The 22,617-nt window shown below is 48.1% G+C and overlaps 1 protein-coding gene across 1 annotated transcript in view; it reads left to right on the forward strand.

The window, feature by feature from the left end:
* diaph2 (diaphanous-related formin 2) overlaps positions 1-22,617 on the forward strand; it is a gene marked incomplete in the record, with an annotated part of 364,953 nt that overhangs the window by 17,749 nt on the left and 324,587 nt on the right. The window contains 2 exon segments of the mRNA XM_030368457.1: positions 6,433-6,537; positions 11,688-11,708. Coding sequence (XP_030224317.1) covers positions 6,433-6,537; positions 11,688-11,708 — 126 coding nt within the window.

Below are 22,617 nucleotides of genomic sequence, written 5' to 3' on the forward strand. Positions count from 1 at the left end.
GCCCTGCCACGTGGAGACAGTGCGCGCCGCCATCAAAGGAAGCGATCTGGTACCGTAACACGGTTTGTCAAAACTCCCCCCTTTAGAGGTAGTCTGTCAGAGTTGTAGCTCCGCTGATCTCAAAGGCGCGCCGCTTTGCCTTTCTTCCCTTTTACCGTGCGGCGGCTGTGTGCCCTCGTCTCTGCGTCTAACACAGCGCTTAGACGGTTCACGGCGCGGAGCTCGGTCGCCACGCCCAACTCACACAGATGCTTAGCGCTGGAGCCACGTAGATCACACGCACGGAGGCAGCCAGGCGTGCAGCCCCGGCACGCCCTATCACTACTTATCACTACTTAGCACTACGCCCCTTGATTCAGGTTCCCTAGGCTGAGAGGCACGCCTGCTATAAAACAAAGGGGGCACCGGAGGAAGGAAGTCATTCCGTGATACTTTCCCCGGTATATCTTTTTTTCAAACCGAGAAGGATGTTTCAGATTAGACAAGTGAAGAAGAAAAAAATGGTTGATGCAAAGACAATGAATGTTATTTTCCCCCCTGCAAAGTAGACACCCAGGGCTGACCCATGGCACGCATGAAACAGACCGCTCTGCCGAGGCACAATAGTGCTCTGTTTAGCCTCCTCGTAATCTACTTGTTATGCTTGACCATTGTCTCTCGCCCACACCGCTCCAACCCCCCCGGTGCCCCCCGCATCACCCAGCAGTCGTGTCGGGTTCAAGTCATCTGAAGAGGAACCTGGTGTTTTTTCACTTCTACACTTGAGAGCGCTCCGAGTCTTCAACCGTCAACAGTCAAGCGCGTACTTGAGACGCTCATCACCAGACGATGGCGTCGCCATACCCCAGCTCTGGGTGTATGGGGGGAGGGGGGGGGGGGGCAGGTGACATGATCACGTCACCTGTCACCTGTCGCCCCCCTGCTCGTCTGTTATTCACACTCGTGTTTCTGTCGGTCCTTCGGAGAGCTCTTGTCTCTGGTTTTCATCGAGGGAGGGGGGGGGGGGGGGGGGGGGGGATGGTACTGGTGACATCTCGATGGCAGCCCTCAAAGCCTGACGCCGCTCGAAGAGCAAACACGGCGACAGAAATGTTTAATTGATGCGTTGGTTGCCGCCAAGAAGTGTTGAACGCTGAGAGTAGTTAATCTTTTACGCTAAGCACAGCCGTCTCCATATAAGTTATAAACAGCACCCCCTGCTGGAGCTGCATGACCCATCGTCGCTCATGATCACGGCTTTGATCAATAATGCAATCATACAAAACACAACGCTTGTATTTTGCTGTGCATAACTGTTGCCGTTGCAGCAGAATCCTAATATCCAAGTATAACCCGAAATACGGATTTAGCCCTAAAGGAGGATGAATATTTCATCGTGAACTGTGGCAATCATCCTGGATTTTACGTTGCCTGCGTGTTACCCGAGCATCGCTCAGTGGGAACACTGAATATTTCAAAAGTTCAACTCGTACTCATCTGGAAGGTCAACTGAAAACTCTTTCACACTGGCATCTTCCAGGCTATTGTAATGGGCTCTTGCTCTTAGGATTGAACTACAACAAAAAGGCCTTCAGCTCATCCCTTTGAAGTAGTGAGCTATATTACTCTGGCTTCGTAGAATAGGTGTGTGTGTGTGTGTGTGTGTGTGTGTGTGTGTGTGTGTGTGTGTGTGTGTGTATACCATTGTGTCTCATTGTGTGTGTGTGTGTGGGGGGGAGCTTAGCTAGAGATGGGCAGCCCTGCCTTTTATTTCCCCCATACAATGGTCTTTATTGCCATGGCAGAGATATATACGGCCAGCGCTCCTGGTTGCTCATGGGCCACGGCTGCTGTTCATCCCTGTCACTCAGTTCACTCTTCAATTACTATGTTTGTGCTCACACTGGCGTGACATTAAGCCCGGGCTTCAATTTGCGCAGTGACAGGCCAGCAGAGAAGGCATGTGTGCTGGCTCGACACTGGACAGGCTCTGACTCGCGAGGGTACAAAGTATAATTAGAGTAACGAAATCTGAAAAAATATGAAGGAAAGAAAATAAGCAAAATACGTTGCAGCCATCGCAAACGAGTCGACACTAAAAGTGTGCAAAGTTTTCTAAACTTGGCGAAATAGTTAAATGCCAATAGACAGACACTCACACAAGTACGAACACACTTGCTCAAGGAAATAAGTCCACACTGGCACAGACACACACAAGAATGCGCACAGAAACGCACACCTAACACATACACTGTACAGAAATTGTTCAGTACAGTCATCGGGTCTGAATGTAACATGCCGTTTGGAACTTTTTTTGCTTGAAACGAAGTGCTGGCCTGTGGTATTAGTACGACCACCTACTGTGAATTAATGACTAGGGAGTGGTGCAAACATATTTTCTTCCTTTAAGAAAATGGTGCAGCCATTGATCTGTGCACCTCAAAGCGCTACCATCATATAGCCCATTACGACAGGTCACTGAAGGCTGCAGGGAGAACGTAGACCGCTTACCCCCTCCTCGGTGGGCACAGTTTAAGGAACTCTTCCAAGTATATAGTTAAAGCTAACCATCCTAGACAGCGGCCCTGTAATTCATACCAAAGTTAAACAATATTGGGTAGCGCCACACTCTGGGCCTGGCTTTGAAGGGCAGATCGCGATCAGCATATTGCACCTGAGTGGACAGTGCATGTCATCTCCCGGGGCTCTCAGGCTGTGCATGGCTGCACCGGTGTGCATGGGATTAAAGTGCAGCGCGGGGGAAACGTTCATTCGCAGTGGTTCTTGGAGAGGGGGGGGCGCAGCGACGGACTATTAATGCACGTCTTTTGTGACGGCAAGACGGGCGAGATCAGATGTTGAAGTGCTCCACAGACCAGTTTATCAAGCGCTCAGCAAAAACCAGCGGCGCTCAGTCTTGACAACCTTGACACGGCAATCTGTTTTATTTCCATTCGGAGCGCTGCCCCTGCCGCCTATTGCCTCCTGCCCTGCCGACTAACACTACAAATATTGCTACGTTTAGTGCCCATTTTTTCTCCCTAATGTGCCAGAAGCACAATTGCAGCTCCGTCCAGATGGGGCTTTTATCGGACAGCTAACGCTAAAAAGGGGACAATCACAGCTTTCTCGTCACCAGAGATCTGGCGTCGGCCGTCCAACGTGCTTTGCTATTCATCCGGTGTGAATGCTGCGGTGTGTGAAGTCTCCACTGTGTGTTTATGGCTGAGAGAGAGAGAGAGAGAGAGAGAGAGAGAGAGGGAGAGAGGGAGTCTGGAGAAATGAGAAATGTAGTTTTGCAGTGTGGTTGGGACTCGTGTGAGGTTTTTACATGCCTCTCCACGCCCTACAGGAACACCGTTAGTAATAAGCTCCGATGTGATCCCTTAACAGTTACGCTATGCTGGGGGGCTGTGAAAGGGCCCAGCCTGCAGCAGCAATGCCAGTGTGTGTGTGTGTGTGTGTGTGTGTGTGTGTGTGTGTGTGTGTACCCCTCATGCCTCGACCCATGAATCAAACTTGGGGGGCAGTGAGGAAAATAATTGATTCATCATCGTCGGTGGAAAAACAAACCTCACCTCGCTCCACTCCTCTTAAATCCACTTTCCCCAAACCCTGGCTCCCATCCAGGTCCATTCTGGCAACATCCCGATATGATGGCAGCCATTCATTACGTCCGCCTGAAGGTAAACGCCTTCGGACGCGCGTTGCCCTCGGACGCCCCCGTACGTCGGGCCGGGATCAATGCAATGATCTTCTTCCAGCCGCGGTCTGGATTTATTTCTATTCAGGAAACCCATTTCTTTCAGCAGTCTGAGCTGTGGTTTTATTTAAAATCTTACTTGGGGAGGGCTGGCTCTCGCTCCCGAGGAGCAGGTCAAGAGGAGCGAGGACAGATCCAGATCAGCGCCAGCCGCATGCACTTATAATCGAGTCGGGAAGAGCATGAGACGGCAGGAACAGCCCATAATACTTTGGTGTACATAGCATGACTTCCACGGCTAGCCTCTCCAATGTGATCTTTTGAATTACCCACACAGCCTCGTCTTAAGATATCTCGTGACGGTTTCATTTAGTGCAGCCTAGGAGGCAGTAATTAATAACTAAGCATAAATCATTTTAGAGGCGGAACAGGGGGGGTCTGGTTCTCCAGCTTGCCCCTGATAAATGTCCCCTAGGCCCCGGCTCTCCTCCCTCTCGCCCGCAGCAGGTTCTTTCTTCTCCCTGTCACGTTGCAGCTCGTTCTCTGAATGCCAATTAAGCGGCGGAATTAGCAGGCTTCGGAGATGAATTTAAAAAAGGACTGCTCGCCGGTCGAACCTTGGAAGTTTACTGCCGCCATGAAAGGGGTGTTTATGGCTTCTGCAGTATTTACTTTTGGGGATACAGTGGATAATGGAATGGAATCGGAATTTGGGTCATGACGCTGAATGAGGGAAGGCTTGCCCGCGCTCTTGATATTTAACCCCGGAGCAGACGCAGCAGCGGTATATCCACAGCGCCATGTGATGCGTCTCTCTTCCAGACATAGGGGTACACTAATACAGGGGGGGGGGGGGGGGGGTTTACATTGCGGTTGCCGCAACACTTGACCGCACTGAGGTCCATGTGCTGCCAAATCACTGCTGCAACCCGCCCGTCCTGCGCTCTCCTTCTCCAGCAGAGGGCAGCATCGTTCCATAGCTCCCACCCTCGCTCAGATAAAAAAAAACTAAACTAAAAAACAACAACTCTTGAATAGGATGCCCACCCCCATCCCCTCATCCTCCTTCCCTTTATTCCGTCCATCTCTTTGTGCAAGAGTGTTCGTGATAAACACCTTCCCCCTCTCTCCCCACCACCACCACCACCACCACCACCACCACCACCACCACCCACCTCCCCGTCCTCTATCCTAATCATCATGTCATTTCCTAGCTTTTAGTGCCGGTCCAGCCTTCGCTCCGTCCCCTCGGCTCCGTCACATGAAAGGCCCGTCTTTTGTGATGCAGAATGAGAGTAGCGCCAAGGTAATGCGCTCAATAAGACGCGGAGACCGCCACCCAGACGCTATCGGGGGGGCGCCATCTCGCCGCACGCCCGCGCAGTCCCGTTGCTTTGCGGTGTTGTTTCATTCCGTGCTGTCACTCATCAACAACACCCCCTCCCTGCACGCGCACACGCACGCACACGCATGCGCGCACACGCACGCACACGCATGCGCGCGCAGGCACACACACACACACACACACACACACACACACACACACACACACACACACACACACACACACACACACACACTCTCACACTCCTACCTAGCAGAGCAGCCTTTGTTACCACCACTAATTACGCCTGCGTTCATAACCTGTTGCTGCAACGTGTGATTCGTACAAATGAAGAGGGAGAGATGCAATGCAGATGAGGTGCGTTCGACCTTGCTTTCCAATTGCATCCGTTCCCGTCTTGAAGGGACGGATGGTAGGTTAAGAATTCATCGGTGAAACAGCGTAGTCCCCCCTGTGAAAAAAAGAACGGGCCTTCAACCATAAATACATGTGTTTTTTATTGAGGATTCTATGTGAGGTTTTATGTTTTTGTTTTGGCCAGTAGCCTGCTCTCTCCATCAGTTTTGTAGTCGGCCGACGGCGAGTCCTGAATGTGTGATTGTTTTGTTGGAGGACTTGAAAGCTCTTCCTCCAGTTGCAGTGTGGAGGCATGTTGGATAGGACCCTTCATTCAAAGTTCAATTCCTCCAAACTTTCTGAGGCGACCGACCGCTGTGCTGAGATAAACAGGAGGTTGTGTTTTTTTCGAGAGTCAAATATAGACTCAGAAAGCTAGTCGGTTTGTTAAATCACACGATGCATTCTTTGAGTTCAGAGGTGTGAAGTAGAGTGGGTCAATAATGTAGGGAGGAGAAATCCTGCCGAGTATAACTTAGTCTACGGAAAACGTGACTATTCTCCCTGCAAATAACGTTCACCAAATAGCTGTTGTCACCCCTCTCAAATACTGTAAATAAATGTAATATTAATTTACAGTATATAACCGACATACTAACATTTATATCGTTAATGTTAGTATTGTTTAGCATCTACTTTTGGTTTTTGGTTTGTCTATGTTTTATAATAGTGTCTTGTAAGCCCTTGGGGGCTCGGCATGCTAATGCATGAAACAATAATAATAAAACATTCAACATTTATGGAACCAAAATTTATATTTGTTGTCTTCATGGAGTGTTGCCGTGATAAAAATAAAACCTATATAGCTGTCAGTATTAGCTTGTGAATTTCCGTACCGATAATATGTTGTTATCAGTAGGAATACATTTTGGTTTCTTCCGTAGTGTTACGTATCCATGTTATTGCCTGAATCAAAGGCCACCGTGACAACGGCTGCCTGGTCTCCAGCAGTGAAACCCTGTGTACACCTTCCTCCTCACTCCTGTGTTCCTCCTCTTCCTCTCCCCAGGAGGACATGAACCTGAACGAGGACCGGAAGGCGCCTCTGCGTGGGAAGGACCTCAGTACCAGGCGAGAGATGGTGGTCCAGTACATCTCGGCCACTTCCAAATCTGTAAGTAACGCAGCGCGTCGCTCCTTCCGCTCGCCCGGCAGCGCCGTCCGAGGACCGGGGAACAGGGACTGTGTAGTGGTTGTGGGCGGGATGAAATATCACGACGTTCTGTAAACCTGCGGGATAATGAGTTCCTCCTGATCCGCCGCTTCAGCTCTCTGTTTCTCTCTGTGTCTCCTCCTCTGTGTTTCTGTGTGTGTGTCTCCTCCTCTGTGTGTGTGTGTGTGTGTGTGTGTGTCTCCTCCTCCTTGTTTCTGTGTGTGTGTGTGTGTCTCCTCCTCCGTGTTTCTGTGTGTGTGTGTGTGTCTCCTCCTCTGTGTGTGTGTGTGTGTGTGTGTGTGTGTGTCTCCTCCTCCTTGTTTCTGTGTGTGTGTGTGTGTCTCCTCCTCCGTGTTTCTGTGTGTGTGTGTGTCTCTCCCTCCCCCTCCCTCTCCTGCTCCTCTTCCTCTGCCCTTGATTTGCGGCGTTCATTTGTTCCTGGTGTGTTTCCTCCGGCCCTCCGGGGGGGGGGGTGCCTACGGAGCCCCACGGAGCTCCTCCTGTCGGACCGCGCTGGCCCTCCGCACTCACATTGCCTCGGTCTTATGAAAGAACGGCGCCGGCTCCCGCGTGGCAATATGGAACACGACGCGTTCATCACTCTTAACCAATAATGGCAGATAAGTCAGTGGATTTAAGAGCTAATCCCGGGGTGTCTCCATCATAATTCCCCTGTAATCTCCGGCATGCGGCTGCGACGGGGGGAGGCTCCATCGACACACGGGGAGCCGAGCAAAGTGATTTCCACACCGGTCGCTCACCGACCCTGGTGGCACCTCCTCGCGACAACATCATTTATTACCCTTCTCATTGTTATGGTAATTAACTGCCATTATTGATAATGATGATTATCAGAGATGATTGAATTCTTCGCAGGAGCCATTAGGCTTTGTGAGCGCTGATATATTATTCAAATGAATAACTTAATCTGTGTAGTGAAAAGACAGGGAACAAAAAAAGGGGACAGGCCGCACGCTCATTCTCCAGAGCCCCAGAAATGACTGGATTGGATCTCATCTGTAGTGTTGAAGTGTAGGGTATGTCAGCGGACACACACACTCACTCACACAGAGACACACACGTATGCACGCACACACACACACACACACACACACACACACAAATGTAGGCACTGCCACATACGCGCACACACACACACACACACACACACACACACACACACACACACACACACACACACACACACGTGTATGCACGGCCACACACACAGAAGAGGTTTGCATGAGACGAGACAGTGAGGGTGACAATAAAGAATACCAAATACCCTTCCTAAGAAGGCGACATTACATCTTTTTATGTCTTTATGGACATAGTTGATAAAAGACATGATGACACAGCAGGACGAATACAGACTAGCAGATGCACTATCCAAGGTGGCTGCTACTATTTCCACTGAATAGATATTTCATTGACACACAAGCTCCTGTTGACCTCCCTAAAGATGGAGAAATACCAGTTCCAACATTTATTGGTTTAGACTAGAGAGAGTGGAGTCTTGCAGTCTGAAGCCTTCGTGAAATAGCTCTAAACTGCCTGAGTGTGTCACTCCCCGAGGGGGCTATGCTTAAGGTGATTAGGTTTTCATATTATTGAACACAAAGAAATATTATTGGCGAGAGCCAGCAGCAGTATTAAGAGCAGCCTTTTATAAGTCTGTGTAGATAAGTGTAATACAATTTAATGCTTACAAAATCTGTTTTTTTTTTTTAATTTAGCCACATACTTTTTCGGGGGAAGTTATATCAACGATTGCTGTAACGCTCTGAATAATTCAGAGTGTTTTGAGAAAATTATCTGTTTTCTCTTAAGTCCCAGTAAACTAAAAATACAAATCAATAATTTAGAGGTGTCGACTACGGTGCTCTTATATTAATACGACGGGTTTCCATCCAAACTTAATCAGGGTGGCGTAAGTAGTGGTTCTGTTTCTGCATGGCTCTGTATTTTCGATGTGCTCCAATCGCTGGTATCTTCTTTGCTAAAGGTGATCTGGCTTACGTCTCACACGCCGTTACAATCTATACCTGCTGCTCTTGGAAGTTCCAGACAAGATTAGTATGTTTCATTCTACGTTTCATTCTATTATATCATAAAATAATCCCCCGCACCCCTTCATTTTTATCACATTTTTATTGTTTTTAATGTTATCCCAACATCAAAGGGGTACAGATGCGGTGGTCTGAGTATTGGTGAATGTCACCGGGCCTCAACATCTATGATTCAAATCTTTTAACGCCTAATAACTCTAGAGGGTCCCTTAAGCTACCAGGCTAGCTGAAGAGATGGAGAGATGGCTTTCAGAGAAGGGGTTACACTCTCACCAAGTTGTACTCCTTTTTTTTCCCCCTGGTCTCACAACAGCTCAACAGACCTGCTCAGAAGAGCAACAAACTGCGCATACAGTTAGAGTGCTGCTCTGAAAGCCAACAACCGTCCTCGATGTAGTTTGCTATTCTTCCAAGAAAGAACAGGTTCAAAACCATAGGCCTCAAATAGCCTCTGCTGATGATGCCTGCGTTTGCCTTTGGTTCCCTCCTTCACCGCACACCCATTCCCTTCCTCCTCATCATTCTGGAGGAAGAATAGCCTCTCGCTTTCCCCTGTAGACTACTTAAATATAGCTTGAAATAATCACGTAACAGGCTGATTATTATTAGTGTATTTACTTTCGCCCAATCTCAAGCTATTTATTTTCTAACTCCCCCCCCTCCCCCTGCAATACCGGAGCATTTCAGCAGGAGTCCGGTGAATTACCCCTGACACAAAACGGAGCAGCCTCTCTCAAAGGAGCGCAGTGTGCTGAGTGCTGACCTCATTCATTTGAATACAATGCACCCTCCTATAGATCCTAGACCGGCTGCTCGGCTGGGAGAGAGTCTGAACGTCCTTGACCGCCAGCGGTGCATGCTCAGCTGCCTCTCTCCATCATCTCTCACTGCCTCTCTCTCTGTCTCTGTCTCCGTCTCTGTCTCTGTCTCTCTCTCTCTGTGCATGATCAGCTGCCTCTCTCCATCATCTCTCACTGCCTCTCTCTCTGTCCCTGTCTCCGTCTCTGTCTCTGTCTCTCTCTCTCTGTGCATGCTCTCTCGTTCTGTTTCTCTGATAGATGTGTGCCAGTGTTATTAAAATGCCACAGCAGGTCTTCCACGCTAATGCAATCATTAATTATTTTGAGTGTGCTGACAAACGTGCCCGCTTCCTGGCGTCTTGTCATTGATGGGTTCCCTTTCCAACGTGCAGTGCTGTTCAGGGAAGGTATGACGGCCGGAACCAGTGAGCAGAATACATTGATATTTCCTCCGTTTCATTTAATTTTATTTTCATTGGCGAGATAGGCAACTATATTTGCACTGAGACCGGATCGTCCCCTAGAGAGTGCAGCTCAGTTTGGGGCATTTAATACATCTGAATAAAAATGTTCAGTTTGATTTAATTAATTACCACACTATGAATGGCTTTGTTTGACACTTGCATGTGACAATCGGCTATGTCTTTCTAAGTGTATTTTCAGTCTGTTTATGCTTCTTTGTAACAATACACCAACATGCTCATTAGCATCTTGCATGAGGCAATACCTCAACAGCCTTTCTAATGATTACATCGCCTGGGTTCATTCTCACAGGCTCTGACTGGAGTTTTGCCACCTTGTTAGTTAGAACAAGGTGTTGCATTGCCGAATAAAATAAAAAATGTGATGTTAGCGTATGTTTTTCCCACAAGCGCCTACCTGACTGCTAATTAAATGTAACATATCTGCGCATTATCATAATCAAGAAAGTAGGGAACCACAAAACAAGGTATTTTACTGGCACCATTGTTACTTCAAGGTACACAAGGTGAAAGTCCCAAAATTAGAAGTGTGTGTGTGTGTGCGTGTGTTAATTTGCATTTGTTTGTTAATTTGCATGTGTGTGTTAATTTGCATGTGTGTGTGTGCAGTGCATTCACCGGAGGCTACAGCGGCTTGATTGATGCAGGGTTAAAGGGGAGCGAGCGAGTTAAGCCAATGGCACATTACTAGCTCGCTTTCTGTCTGCCACAAACCTCTGTGAGAGGAACAAAGACATGAAGTTAAACCTCAAATGGCCGCTGAATGATGAAGCTCTGGCGGCAGTAAAAAATTCAAAAGGCGGAAAGATTAATAGTGAACTGTCCAGCAAGAGGGAGAGGAGGAGACGGATAGGTGGTTGGGAGGAAAGATTAAAGATAAATTAAAGAGAGGCGGGGGGGACGCAATGGGAGAGGTTTACTTTAGATAATCAACGGCCATTTTCTTTGAACCATGCAGTGTGAAGAAGTACTCTGTGGCACAGTAGAATACATTTCTTTGGCAGGCAGGCAGACACACACACACACACACACACACACACACACACACACTGTGATACAAGCACCACCGTTGCGGCGATAAAGAATAGGAGCCTAACGCTATTGACACATAACAAGGTTACCGTCGTCCAGGTGACCCGCTGGCTCCCGGAGCCCCGCGGTGGCGTCGTAACCCAAATGTGACGCCTTCACAGCGGGGAAAGCTGATTGGTCAGAGCGTAGGTGGGATATCCGGTCTGGGCGGCCCACGCGGTCAACAAGGAACGCTGTTTGTTTCGTAACGGAGACGAATGCCCACCCATGAGTGATGGCCGAGGACACATTCTCTCCCCTCGCTTGGGAAGAATCTACTATGCTACCTTCTTTGTTGTTATTTCTTCTCCTTTACAGCATTGCGTGCATTTTGCTAATTTCCATTAAGAAATATCCCTGCTCTTGTTTACCCATTTTCCTTTCCCTCTACAAATGAACTGGCAGATGTTGAACGCCGTTGCAGTTGGATCCCCCTGCAGAGCCCCAACGCTGGCGCGTTTGTTTTAAAGAATAAATCAAGAAATTACTTAAAAATCTCCTGTTATCCGATTAAAGTATCCCGGCGTGCCAGCGTGCGGGGGGGGGGGGGGGGGGGGGGGGTTCTGCCGGGACCTTAATGCTTCTGTGTGTGTACTGTGGACACGAGTCTCCCTGGCCTACTAATGATTGTGCTGTTTGTGTCTTTTTGCACATTAACTCCCCCCCTCTCCGCTGACCGCTGCATGCAGATAACTGGGAGCAAAGTTGCGGTAAGTCGCTCTTTATTTATTCGGCCTCCGTGCCTTGTTCTTCCAATGTATCATGCCTCCCCCCTTTTTACTCTCTCTCTCCCTTTCCCCTCCCTCCCCCCTCACCCTTATTGCCCCTCCCTCCTCTCCTGGCTGCTCCTCCTCCCCCCCCCCCCCCCCCCCCCCCCATCTTGAGGATATGCTGCTGTGTATGTGTATGTTTGAGAATGCAGAAGCGGTGTCATTATGGCTCGGACGGTTTCCTTTTGACCCCCGTAGCCTGATACTGCTAATAGCTGTAATTAAAAATAATTAAAAATAATGCCATAAAATACATTTTGGGCCAAATGAATGCCAACCCTTTCCGACAAAGGGTTTAGAAATGATGCATCAGGAAAATAAACTAGCAAGTTCTTTGTTGGGTTTGGCTGTTTTTCTTTTGAAAAAGAGATTGTTGTGGAATACCTATTAGCATTTGAATGGTGAACTGGCAACAATGAGCATCAGTTTATGCACAAATTACGGTTATCTGCAATCTAATCTGTTTATTGAAATGTTTTGCCTCATAACTGAATTGTACTATGATCATTTTGTCTGTGGAATAGCGCTCTTATAGAAAATATATCACTTAATATGGCTTTGGGTGTTTATACACACACGAACAACAACGCACACTAACACCAATGCTTGCACACACACACACGCACGCACAAAAACATACACACACTGTACAGTCTTACAGCAAAGGAGATATAAACTGCTTGTTTTTCTGAAAGATATTTGCCCGCTTTAATTCAGTGGCTTCTTTCAAGGCTTCTGAATTTGAATGCGTAGTCAACATCTCCATATCTGTTCTGAAACATTAAGGCATGTCATCTCACAAATGGATGCCCTTGTTTTTGTTTTTGCTGGCAATTCTCTTTCCCTCTCTCTGGTTTGCAAAAGGCCCAGTAATCTTTATAAATATACACTGTCAACAGATTGCCAATATTTCTTCATTTCTCTACACTGTAATGCGGCAATTGCAGATTTGCTCTGTCAACTCCTCACAAAGAAACACCCTATTGCCTTTTGTAAATAGCTGGGCACGGTTTTTTGAGGGGCTTTCAGGAAGAAAACGAATGGGGGCGGGGGGGGAAGGAAAACCCTCGGTTATTGCCTTGTGCAGAGGCTGAATTGTCACCAATAATGGTGTTCCATTGCTCTGCGAGCTTCTCCTTAGGATTAAGAGAACTGTAAAGCTTAACGGGAACAGGGACAAGCTAAAGCAGCACTCTGTGACCTGGCCCCGTGACCGGCTGCGGACCCAGACAAACCTGCGGCTTTCAGGCACTTTACAGGGAGCCATTTTGTATCGATTGCTTTTCCTCCGTCTTTGTCCGTCGGTACTTTTGTGCTTTGTTATGTCTGCAGAAAGAGCCGGTTTGGGCTGTGAGTGTGGCGGCGGACGCCGCTAGCTCCCGATCTGCTGCGCTGGTCACATTGTGCCGGGTAAATGGAATATGACAGAGTCCACCCCGCTTGTATCATGGCCACTCATCCGAGATGCGGGGACCTACTTTCAGAAGTTCGCCAAACCGTGTCAGAAAGGTGTCGGCAGACAAACCCCGGTGGTTACCCAGAAGTTTTTTCCCCCAACTTAAGTGGAGCGAGCGAGCGTTCAGCCCGACCCCGGTGACCCCGGAGGCGGTCCGGGCCGCCGTGTCTCCCGCGGCGAGCTGTCAGCCTCTCCGACAAGAGAAGGCTCTTGTGAGGAGCGGCAGAGGCAGAGGGAGGGCGCTTAGTCCGGGTTAGCCGCCGCTCGTCCGGAGCGCGTCCGGCTCTCCGCGCGGCCGGCGGATTCCCATTTTCGCGCTGTCAGCGCCGCCAGGGTTTTCACACACGGCTGCCGGAGGAAGGGTGTTGCTGGGGACCGTCTGGGGGGAGCTCGGCCACGCCCACGGCCCGGTCCGGGCCAGGGGATCCCCACGGCGCGATTTTTGAGTTTGAAATCATGTTGTATTTATTCAGCATGTCTCTCCCAAAAACCCTTTGGAACTGAGAACTTTGATATTTTGCTTTAAAAAAAATACACAAAATGGTCATAAATTAAATATTCAAGTCGAAAATAATATACAGATATGTATTCAGCTGGTCTGCCCTTTCTTTAAAACATAACATCGAAAGAGGGTTAGAGTGGTTAAAAAACTTGATTATGTTAATTATTTGATCGTTTGACACAAAAATCGAAATCGCGATCAGAATTCGATTAATCGCCCGGCCGTAGGAGGACCCGAGGGGACGGTCCTCCTGGCGGGCTGAGGCAGCGATCGGTGCCGGTGTGACGGGCTCCTGACTCCCTGGTAAAGACTCCGCGGTGTCGTGTCAGAAGCTGGCGTTCCTATCCCAGCTGCCGGAGGGATAGGCAGTGGTCGGCGGCTTGGAGCCAGCGGCTACGCCTTAGTGCTGTTTCTTGTGTAAATCACATCACACTGATACATGCGTTATCTACAGTGTTGACAGCGCCGCACTGTTACCATAGCAACTCGTTAGTGTTCGCCTCTTTGGTTTGTTTAGGTTTGTGCCGAAGACGCCCAGACATGCACGGACCATAATCAAAAGCAATATAACGTAATTGGGGAAAAATGAAATGATCAACCTCATTTTCACACGACCTTCGTGCACCGAACTGAACATCCCTCACTTTCTGATCACCGTTAAGAAACATTTTCTCCAAGTTGTGAACCACAACCAAGAAGATTTCATCAAGGTTTGAGTTTTCCTAGCACAAAAGGAAGGGCAGCGGAGCACAGGTGTTATCAGACTGAAAATAAACTGGCAGTCACCAAATAGTTCATCATTTTTATGTTTGGTTCAGTGGCCGGCGCTAACAATGACAAGTTCAAACCTTGATACATCTCCTTCAAAGTCCTTTCATTCAGCCTTGAAATCCTTGATATCTACCTTAAAAAGGCACATGTTTTATTCATGTGTTGTGTGTCAAATCCCTGCATGCCTATAGCCCTTCTAGCCTAGAGGTGAACTCTTCCTATATGGTGTAGGCTCCCTTTAGATGGGCCTCAGAGGGGGGGGGGGGGGGGGGGGGGGGGGGAGGGAGAGAAGGGGAGGGAGAGAAAGGGGAAACAAGATGGCATGTCAGACAGGTGGAGTTGGGAAAGCAGAACATCCGACACAGACGGAAACTAAAAAGTAGAAAAAAAAGAGGAAATAAATACGACATCTGTCTCTTGTTCCATTCCTGACTCTCCTTCACTGGGATTTAAGCTCACAAAAAGAAGGAATAACACTGTGACAGACATTTTGTTTCCAACATGCCAGTAAACTGGGTGGTGTGTGTTGAGCACATCTCGTGTGCCCCACGTCCTTGGTGATATAAAGGAGGAGCAATGGAGAATAAATCAATGGCATGTGACTCACATTCCCATTCTCTGGTATTCGCCGTGGATTGATGCTTGAATTAGGATCAAGGTTGCCGGCTCCAGGAGTGCCTTTCGGAATAGTTTGTGTTCAATTAGTTGAAAGGATTTCTCTGGTTTATCTGGCAAACATTTCAGGTTATTATGATGATTATATGTGTGCAGTTTGAGACTCGGTAGGCCCTATACATAAATATAATTATTTATTTATATATATATATATATATATGATATATATATATATCAATACATATGATAGATATAGATACATAGTTAGTTAGATAGATAGATATAGAGATAAATATAAAGATATACATATCGATATAAAGAAACTGACGGACAAACATTTGTGTCCTGTAATCTGAAGTCGTCTCCTCCAAAATTTGTTCTGAAGATAGATGAACATAGATGGATCTCCATAATAGACCTGATTGCTGTGGGAGAAGGTTGGACTCTGACCCACCCACAGCCCAGCTACAGAAGGACTACTGCCTTTGTACTCTATAGACTCGTTCTCATGGTTGACTGCGGCTGAACTCTGCGTGGTTATCTGTCATTCATGTTGCGGTGCCTATTGAAAAATAAACAATGGAAAAATCTGTCTGGCAGAACCAGTTTGATGTTTGGTAGTAGATGTTGTAAATGCTTTGTAATGCTTCTCAGCCGTTGCTTCAGCCTCCTGGACTGTCCTTCTGTTTAGGAGCACCAGAGTTGCTGATAGCATTGCTCCACACAGAGGGGGAGTTTTGCCTTTTTCCTCCACCAGGGAACAATCAGTCAGCCAGGTGCTTACGGCTCAGACAGGTAACCAAAGGAAAAGACACCGAGATCGAAGGGAAAGACAGATCTAGTTTTGTTTGGGTTCTTGCGCTCCTTAAACCTGTATTAACACTTTGGCGTGTAAGCCGATTCCATTGCGGCTAGCTCCTGCATTCAATTGAAGTTGCACGTCAAGCACTAATTCAGGAATGTCGAGTGGGATGTGATTGATTCATTATTTATCCTGCAGACTGCAGATTCTTTATTTATTTATAAACATACATTGCAGCGCTCTAAAAATCCGGTGAGCTCATATTGGATTTGGAAAGGCGAGGAGATTTGAATAATAGTGCATCACAATTGAATCAAGCAGCATTGTGCAAGAGTACCCATTTCTCCTCATAAACCTTGATATTACCAACTGTTTCCACTCCCAGGTTTAAAAAGAAGGATTATTTTTAAATGTAGAAAACTGACGAATTTCCCTTTAATAACCTGCCCAACCTGGCTCACTGCTTTTTAAATTGAAACCGTTTTCTTTATTTACTCGTGTTTTCATGCAGTGATGAACAACTATATGATGTGTGTATCCATTAGACCTGCATTAAGGAGTCTGCAACTCGTATATAACGTACATGGCTTTTCTAACTTTGTGGTTTGTTTGACCTAAAGAAGGAGCAAAGTTTTAACTTTCTGTACAACGAGTGATACTTCTTATATTTTTTTATTCTTTCTTTTGTTCTTTCGGTCTTTGGTGTATCCTTTCTTCACCCCTCCACCCCCTTTCTCCCTCCCTCCCTCCCTCCCTCCCTCCCTCCCTCCCTCCCTCCCTCCATCCTTTCTTGCCCCCTCCCTCCCTCCCTCCCTCCCTCAGTCCCTCACTCCATCCTTCCATGACACATGTCTTTTTAAAGGCAGGAACAATCTGGCCTCTCCTATCAAACAGTGCCGTCTTTCATTATGTTGAAGGGAAGATGAAAGGAGAGAGTGGTCACGGTGCACTGCGCCTGGATCTAACAGAAGGACTATGGCATGGCTTAAAAGTGTGTCTGTCTGACTCGGGCGTGGATCAGCGTCCTCCTTGCATGGTGTAAACAGCCCCCTGTCTTCCCTCCCTGCCCGTTTCCTCGTGGCTCTCTGAGCCGTGTATTAGGTTCCCCGGTTATTACCGCCAAGCTTTGTGTTCAGAAACACGTTTTTGATGAAAGCCATTTTTTTGTTTTTTGTCCTGTTTTATTTATTCAGTTTTTTTTTTTTTAATAATGTGTAGCTGTAGTGGCAATGCATGCACACACACACACACACACACACACACACACACACACACACACACACACACACACACACACACACACACACACACACACACACACACACACACACACACACACACACACACATATTGTATCTGACATACCGGTAATGGGGCTTGTGAATGGCGTCCCCGCTCCCGGTAGCACATCTCTCCCCCCCGCTCAGTCACACACTCTCCGGCTCTGTCAGCATTGCTCGGCACGACGGGGGGGTCCTGAAGGCCGCATTAGGCCCCATAAAGTTTATGGCATATTTTTACAACCTGCCTCTCTGTATGCGTCCACCATCGCATCACATCGCATCTGCTTTAACTGTTCACACAGCTGTGAGATTCTGCCTTTCTCCACGTTTTATAGCGGCCCGCTCCTTTGAGTTCTTCATTTGCTCCCCTCGCTTTCTGATTCCCGTGCGCCTCCTCACACACACACACACGCGCGCGCGTACCCGTGCACGTCGACACACATGTACATCGACACACGTGTCGTGCACGCATGTTCACAAATGCAAACACACAAACGCACATGCATAGAGAGCAAAACGGAGCAAAAATGGTGCGGAAATCGCCTGCCTCTATAAAGCGTTCCACTGACAATGTGTGCAGTGTGTTCAGATTCATATGAGCATCTCATCACTCCTCCACATTGTTTTTATTACCATATTACCACGCCGCCGTCCGTCTCAACAATGACTGACAATATGTGGACCTGGTCAGCAGTGAAAGGCTAATCATCTCCTCTCCACACCCTTTTCACGCATGTTCTGAATGAGTCGGGGGCACGCAGGGGGCTGCTTCAGACATCCAGTCCTCGCCCGCTCTTCCTCCTCTCAGCCAGAGTGAGACGGGGGGACGCTCGGGTCAACGTGAGAGGAAGCCCGATTGTTCTAGCCGTGCGGCTGTGAAAGAGACACATTGATGGCCCCCTGTAATCCCCTCTACTCAAGCAGTAAGCCCGGAAGGGCCTCTGGGAGCATCCTGCTCCGAGCCAGCCAGTCCACTCAGCACAACACAGTGCTAACGAGGTTGTCCTCCTCGCCGTCTGGCTGCAGCAGGGCTCGTATACCGCGGTCATACTCAGACGCATCGGAGTAGAGCCGAATAATCGCCTCATCAACGGCCAGCCTCACCCGTCGATTCCCCCGACAGATCCCTCCCCCTGTAATGATTGGTCATATGATCAAGGCCGGATCGCTCGCTGTGTTATCGTCTGGCTTGCACTTCCCTGTTATGGGCGCCCAGGGGAGATGTGTCCCCGTTTAAACATGGCAGCTTTCAAGTTTTATCCCTTTTCCGATTGTCTGTCCTCCGTCGTTCTCTGGCCGGCTTCGTGGCGTGCTAACGGAGAATAGACGAGGGGTCGGGTCCGTCATCACGCTTATTTACAACGTTATCAACGCGTTTGATGCCAAGTTCATCTGCCTGGGTGAGGCTGATGCACACTCACAAACAAAGAGGCTGGTCATCGTTGCTTCTGGTCAAATACCAGGCTACAGAGCCTGCATGTGTTGTAGTACCAAAGGCCACCACTTGGGGGCAGTGGACGCCCGTTGAAAGAGCCGCTCGCCGCAGTACAAATGGGCCTGAAAAGTGACATTGTTGCTGTGGAATTGACCTAATGGGATCCTCTCAGCCCTCACAGCACACCACTATGTCTGCCGCTAATGCCATTTGTAAGAAGCCTGATCCTTAGCCAGAAGAAGATGTGTGAAATGCCTCAACTGCATTCAAATACTTCTGCTTCCTCGGATCAATAGCTCTACCTTCCACTTACCAGACAGACAGGGCGGGGCCGAAGACAACGCGGTTCTCACTGTCATCTTCTGCCTATTTTCTGGAGCCGCACCCTGTTGACATGGGGGAAGATGGCGAGACGGGAGCCTTTGGGCCGTCCTTTAGACGCTTCCCTCGCTCATCAAGGGGCCGGAGAGGCAGCGTGCGTTACCTCACGTCGCTATTGACGAGGCCTCCACTATGGGCCATAATTTTATGCAATCAGCCCTGAATAATTTAGCAGGCTGGCGCCACCGGGATGAACCTCGGCGGTCCCTAGCTAGCAACACTCGGTCGCGCTTGGAGAACCGCGCCGTTTAAATCGGCATCTTTTCATCTTTGCAGCGTTCCCCGCTCCTCGTTTTGCTTCATCGCGCCCACAGAGTCGGACCACACAGGACACACCCAGCATGTACGTTCCTCTGACTGCAACGCAGACTACAGGACATACCCGGGCCCCTTCACAACGTACTCTGGCCCCTTCACAACATACCCGGGCCCCGGCTCAACATATCCTACAATATACCCGTGCCCCTTCACTACATCCTTTCACCTCATACCCGGGCCCCTTCACTTCATACCTTCACAACATACCCCGGCCCCATCCCAACATATCCTACAACATACCAAGGAGCCTTCACTGCATACCTGGACCCCTTCCCAGGAGCCGTTCCTCCTCTGGTGGGGGTGCGGTGACACCCTGGGCTGTGGGAGACACGGACTCCAGGGCCGATGTGTGTCGTGGCGACTGACCGGTCAGGGATATTGCCTGGATTGCACAGGATGTGTCATCACCTTATGCATAAAGCAATGAGGCATCGCTGATGTCCTGTATGTGTTGTCCTTCCTCTCTCCTTCCCCCACCGCGGCACCACTCCGCTCAGCTACCATTGCACTCCCATTCCACATCCATTTTTAAACACAGCCGTATGGCGGTCTTGTTTTTCCTTTTATTATCCGTGTTTCAGTGTGTCGGAAAGAAATGTGGGGAAAACATTTCTATCTCTTTTACCTGATGTTCTGACACAGGTTAGATGGGCTCTATGGCCCCATCAGCGGATGTTAAAACCGTATCCAGCACTGCTTTAGAATGGGGCCAATTACTGGATATTGGCCCGAGGGTGATTTGATGGCGGACGTATGGTGTACCAGCGGGGCTGTCCTTGATGTGGGCTATGGAACCAGCAGGGGGTTCGACATCCAATCACATTGAGAGATAGGTGACCCCTCTCTTTATGTACTGAGTGGTCTTGAGAGAATGTCTTTTCTCTCCCTTGACTGATTGGGTATTGAACGCCATCTTTGAACCCGAGGAGCTCCCCTTGAATCGCCGACACGTGTACACCGAGGAAGCGATGTGGGAACAATGAGACCAAAGGATGTGTACTGCAGTAATGATATAATTATTTAGGAAGACAAGCGGTAAATCGGCCGTCATGTGCAAAGAGGATTTTTTTTCTGCGTTGTTGTTCCCGTGTCACATTCTTCATGTTTGGTTTCAGTTAGCTGTCTTCCCCTCCAACGATCTCGCTCCTGGTTTGTTGTCACCTCTCATGTCTCAGACTGAGGAAGAGGAGGAGGAGGAGGAGGAGGAGGAATGTTCAACCGACAGAGAGGGAGACACACACACACACACACAGAGAAAAGTTCCTCACAATCCCTGCAAGTATAACAATAAAAACAGGAGAAAGAACCGTCTTGATGTTATTATGCCGACATCATCTTCAGAGCCTCTGATATAATAAATGAACTAAGGGTTCTAAAATTGTCATTTGAATTATGCCTTTCATCTCCCCGCGGTTCTTACCGAAGCGGTTCAGCGCAAGTCTCTGCTGAATGTTTTTTCCCTCCCCTGTCCCTGTTTGCATTTCTGAACAAGCGCTATAACTGTAATGAATTCTATTATTTTAAAACCAATTACAGTTAGTTGGGAGCTTTTCCGCTGCTTCTGCCAGGGTCTCTGTGGAATAGTGTTGCTGCAGCAGTGTCGACCGCGCTCCAACCTGAACGCCCCCGTCCCCGTCCCCCGTCCCCGTCCCCGTCCCCGTCCCCCCCCCCGTCCGCCACAGCCTGCTGATGGAGGCTGGGGTGGTGGTGCTGCTGCTGTTGTTTCTCTGGCTCTCCCTGCTGCCCTGTCCTGCTGTATCTGACCTCACCGCGACCACGTTTAACGCCCTAATAATCCTAACAATGCGCCCATGTTTTGTTTCTGTGGGTTGTACCGAATGACCTTTTGGAATCTATTTAGATGTATATAAAGAGGTGTTGTTGTGAAATCGGTTTGCAGAGGATGTGTTTTGCTTCTTTAAAGATGCAATTCACAGGGAGGTTTTGTGTTTGTGCTATGTGTTTTATGGAAATTTAGTTTATAAGTAATTTAGTCTTTTGAATAGATTTTGAACATATCCCAAATATTAAATCCTGAGGTCAGAGGATTCCTTTATTATTATTCTGTAATAAGCATTTATGTAGTAATCACCACATGTCTAATTCATGTAACAAAAACAATGTAGCCTATATGTGCATGAATCATCATTATTAAATGGATTCGCGATGAACATGAATAATACAATTCACTCAATAATGCAATGAACAGCCGTGGTGAGAAAATATCAATAAAGATAAATGAAGAATTTTTCATTTAAATGACAAGAGGTAATGAAGGTGCATACAAGGTCCTACCTACCATTCCCTCCACTCGTCTTATGGTCTTTAACGAACTGGCTGTTTTGAAAAGGTGGTTAATTTATTTTAATTTTTCCTTTTCCCCATTGCAGTGGATGTATTTAATGCTTCATTGTGTGTTTCACCCTCACTGAGGTCCACACGGTGCTCTTTGTTCATAGTAATTATATTACCAAAGACTTGTACAGACACTTATAGATAGCATTACCGTGTTTTCTTTTCAACTTCCTCCCATTATTGCCATTTCTAAGCATTGGCCTAATTGGATCGGGCCGGCTTGCTCTGCCAGTGTTTCGGGATAGAAAATCATGCCCAATGTAATTCTTTAATTCTTAATTCATTATTTATATATATATATATAGAGAGAGAGAGAAAGAAAGCAAGTTCGGAGGAATATGGTTCTTTCAAAATGTTTTCTACAAGGCCAGCAAGTTTCACATTTATTTCACTCTTTCGCCCTAGCAAAACAAGCACACACACACACACACACACACACACACACACACACACACACACACACACACACACACACACACACACACACTCTTCCACGCATGCCCAGTGCAGGCGTGCGATAATGTGAGAGACACACGTTTACTCATTAAGCCAGTCTGCCCTAAAGATTGATTTATAGTTTATTTAATAAGCTGGAAGGTTACCTCAAAGCAGATTTTCTCCATAATTGACCAATTTCAGCGTTGTTCGATAAGCATTCATCTCAAGCTGAGTGGTGGTGGTGTTTTCTCTCTCCCTCCCCTCCCTCCCTCCCTCCCTCCCTCCCTCCAGCTCGGACGTTCCCAGTTACCAACCATGTGACCGCCTTGATTATGCATTGGAAGAGATACCGACGTTCCCAGTTACCACCCATGTGACCGTCTTGATTATGCGCTGGGAGAGATACGGGTCGTTCGATGTCCCACTAACCCAGGACACAATGGCAGCGGTATTAGTCAACATCTCAGAACGCGCCGCTAATTGGCTTACTTTG

This window comes from Gadus morhua, chromosome 10 (genome assembly GCF_902167405.1).
Source record: "Gadus morhua chromosome 10, gadMor3.0, whole genome shotgun sequence".
In the NCBI taxonomy this organism is placed as follows: domain Eukaryota; kingdom Metazoa; phylum Chordata; class Actinopteri; order Gadiformes; family Gadidae; genus Gadus; species Gadus morhua.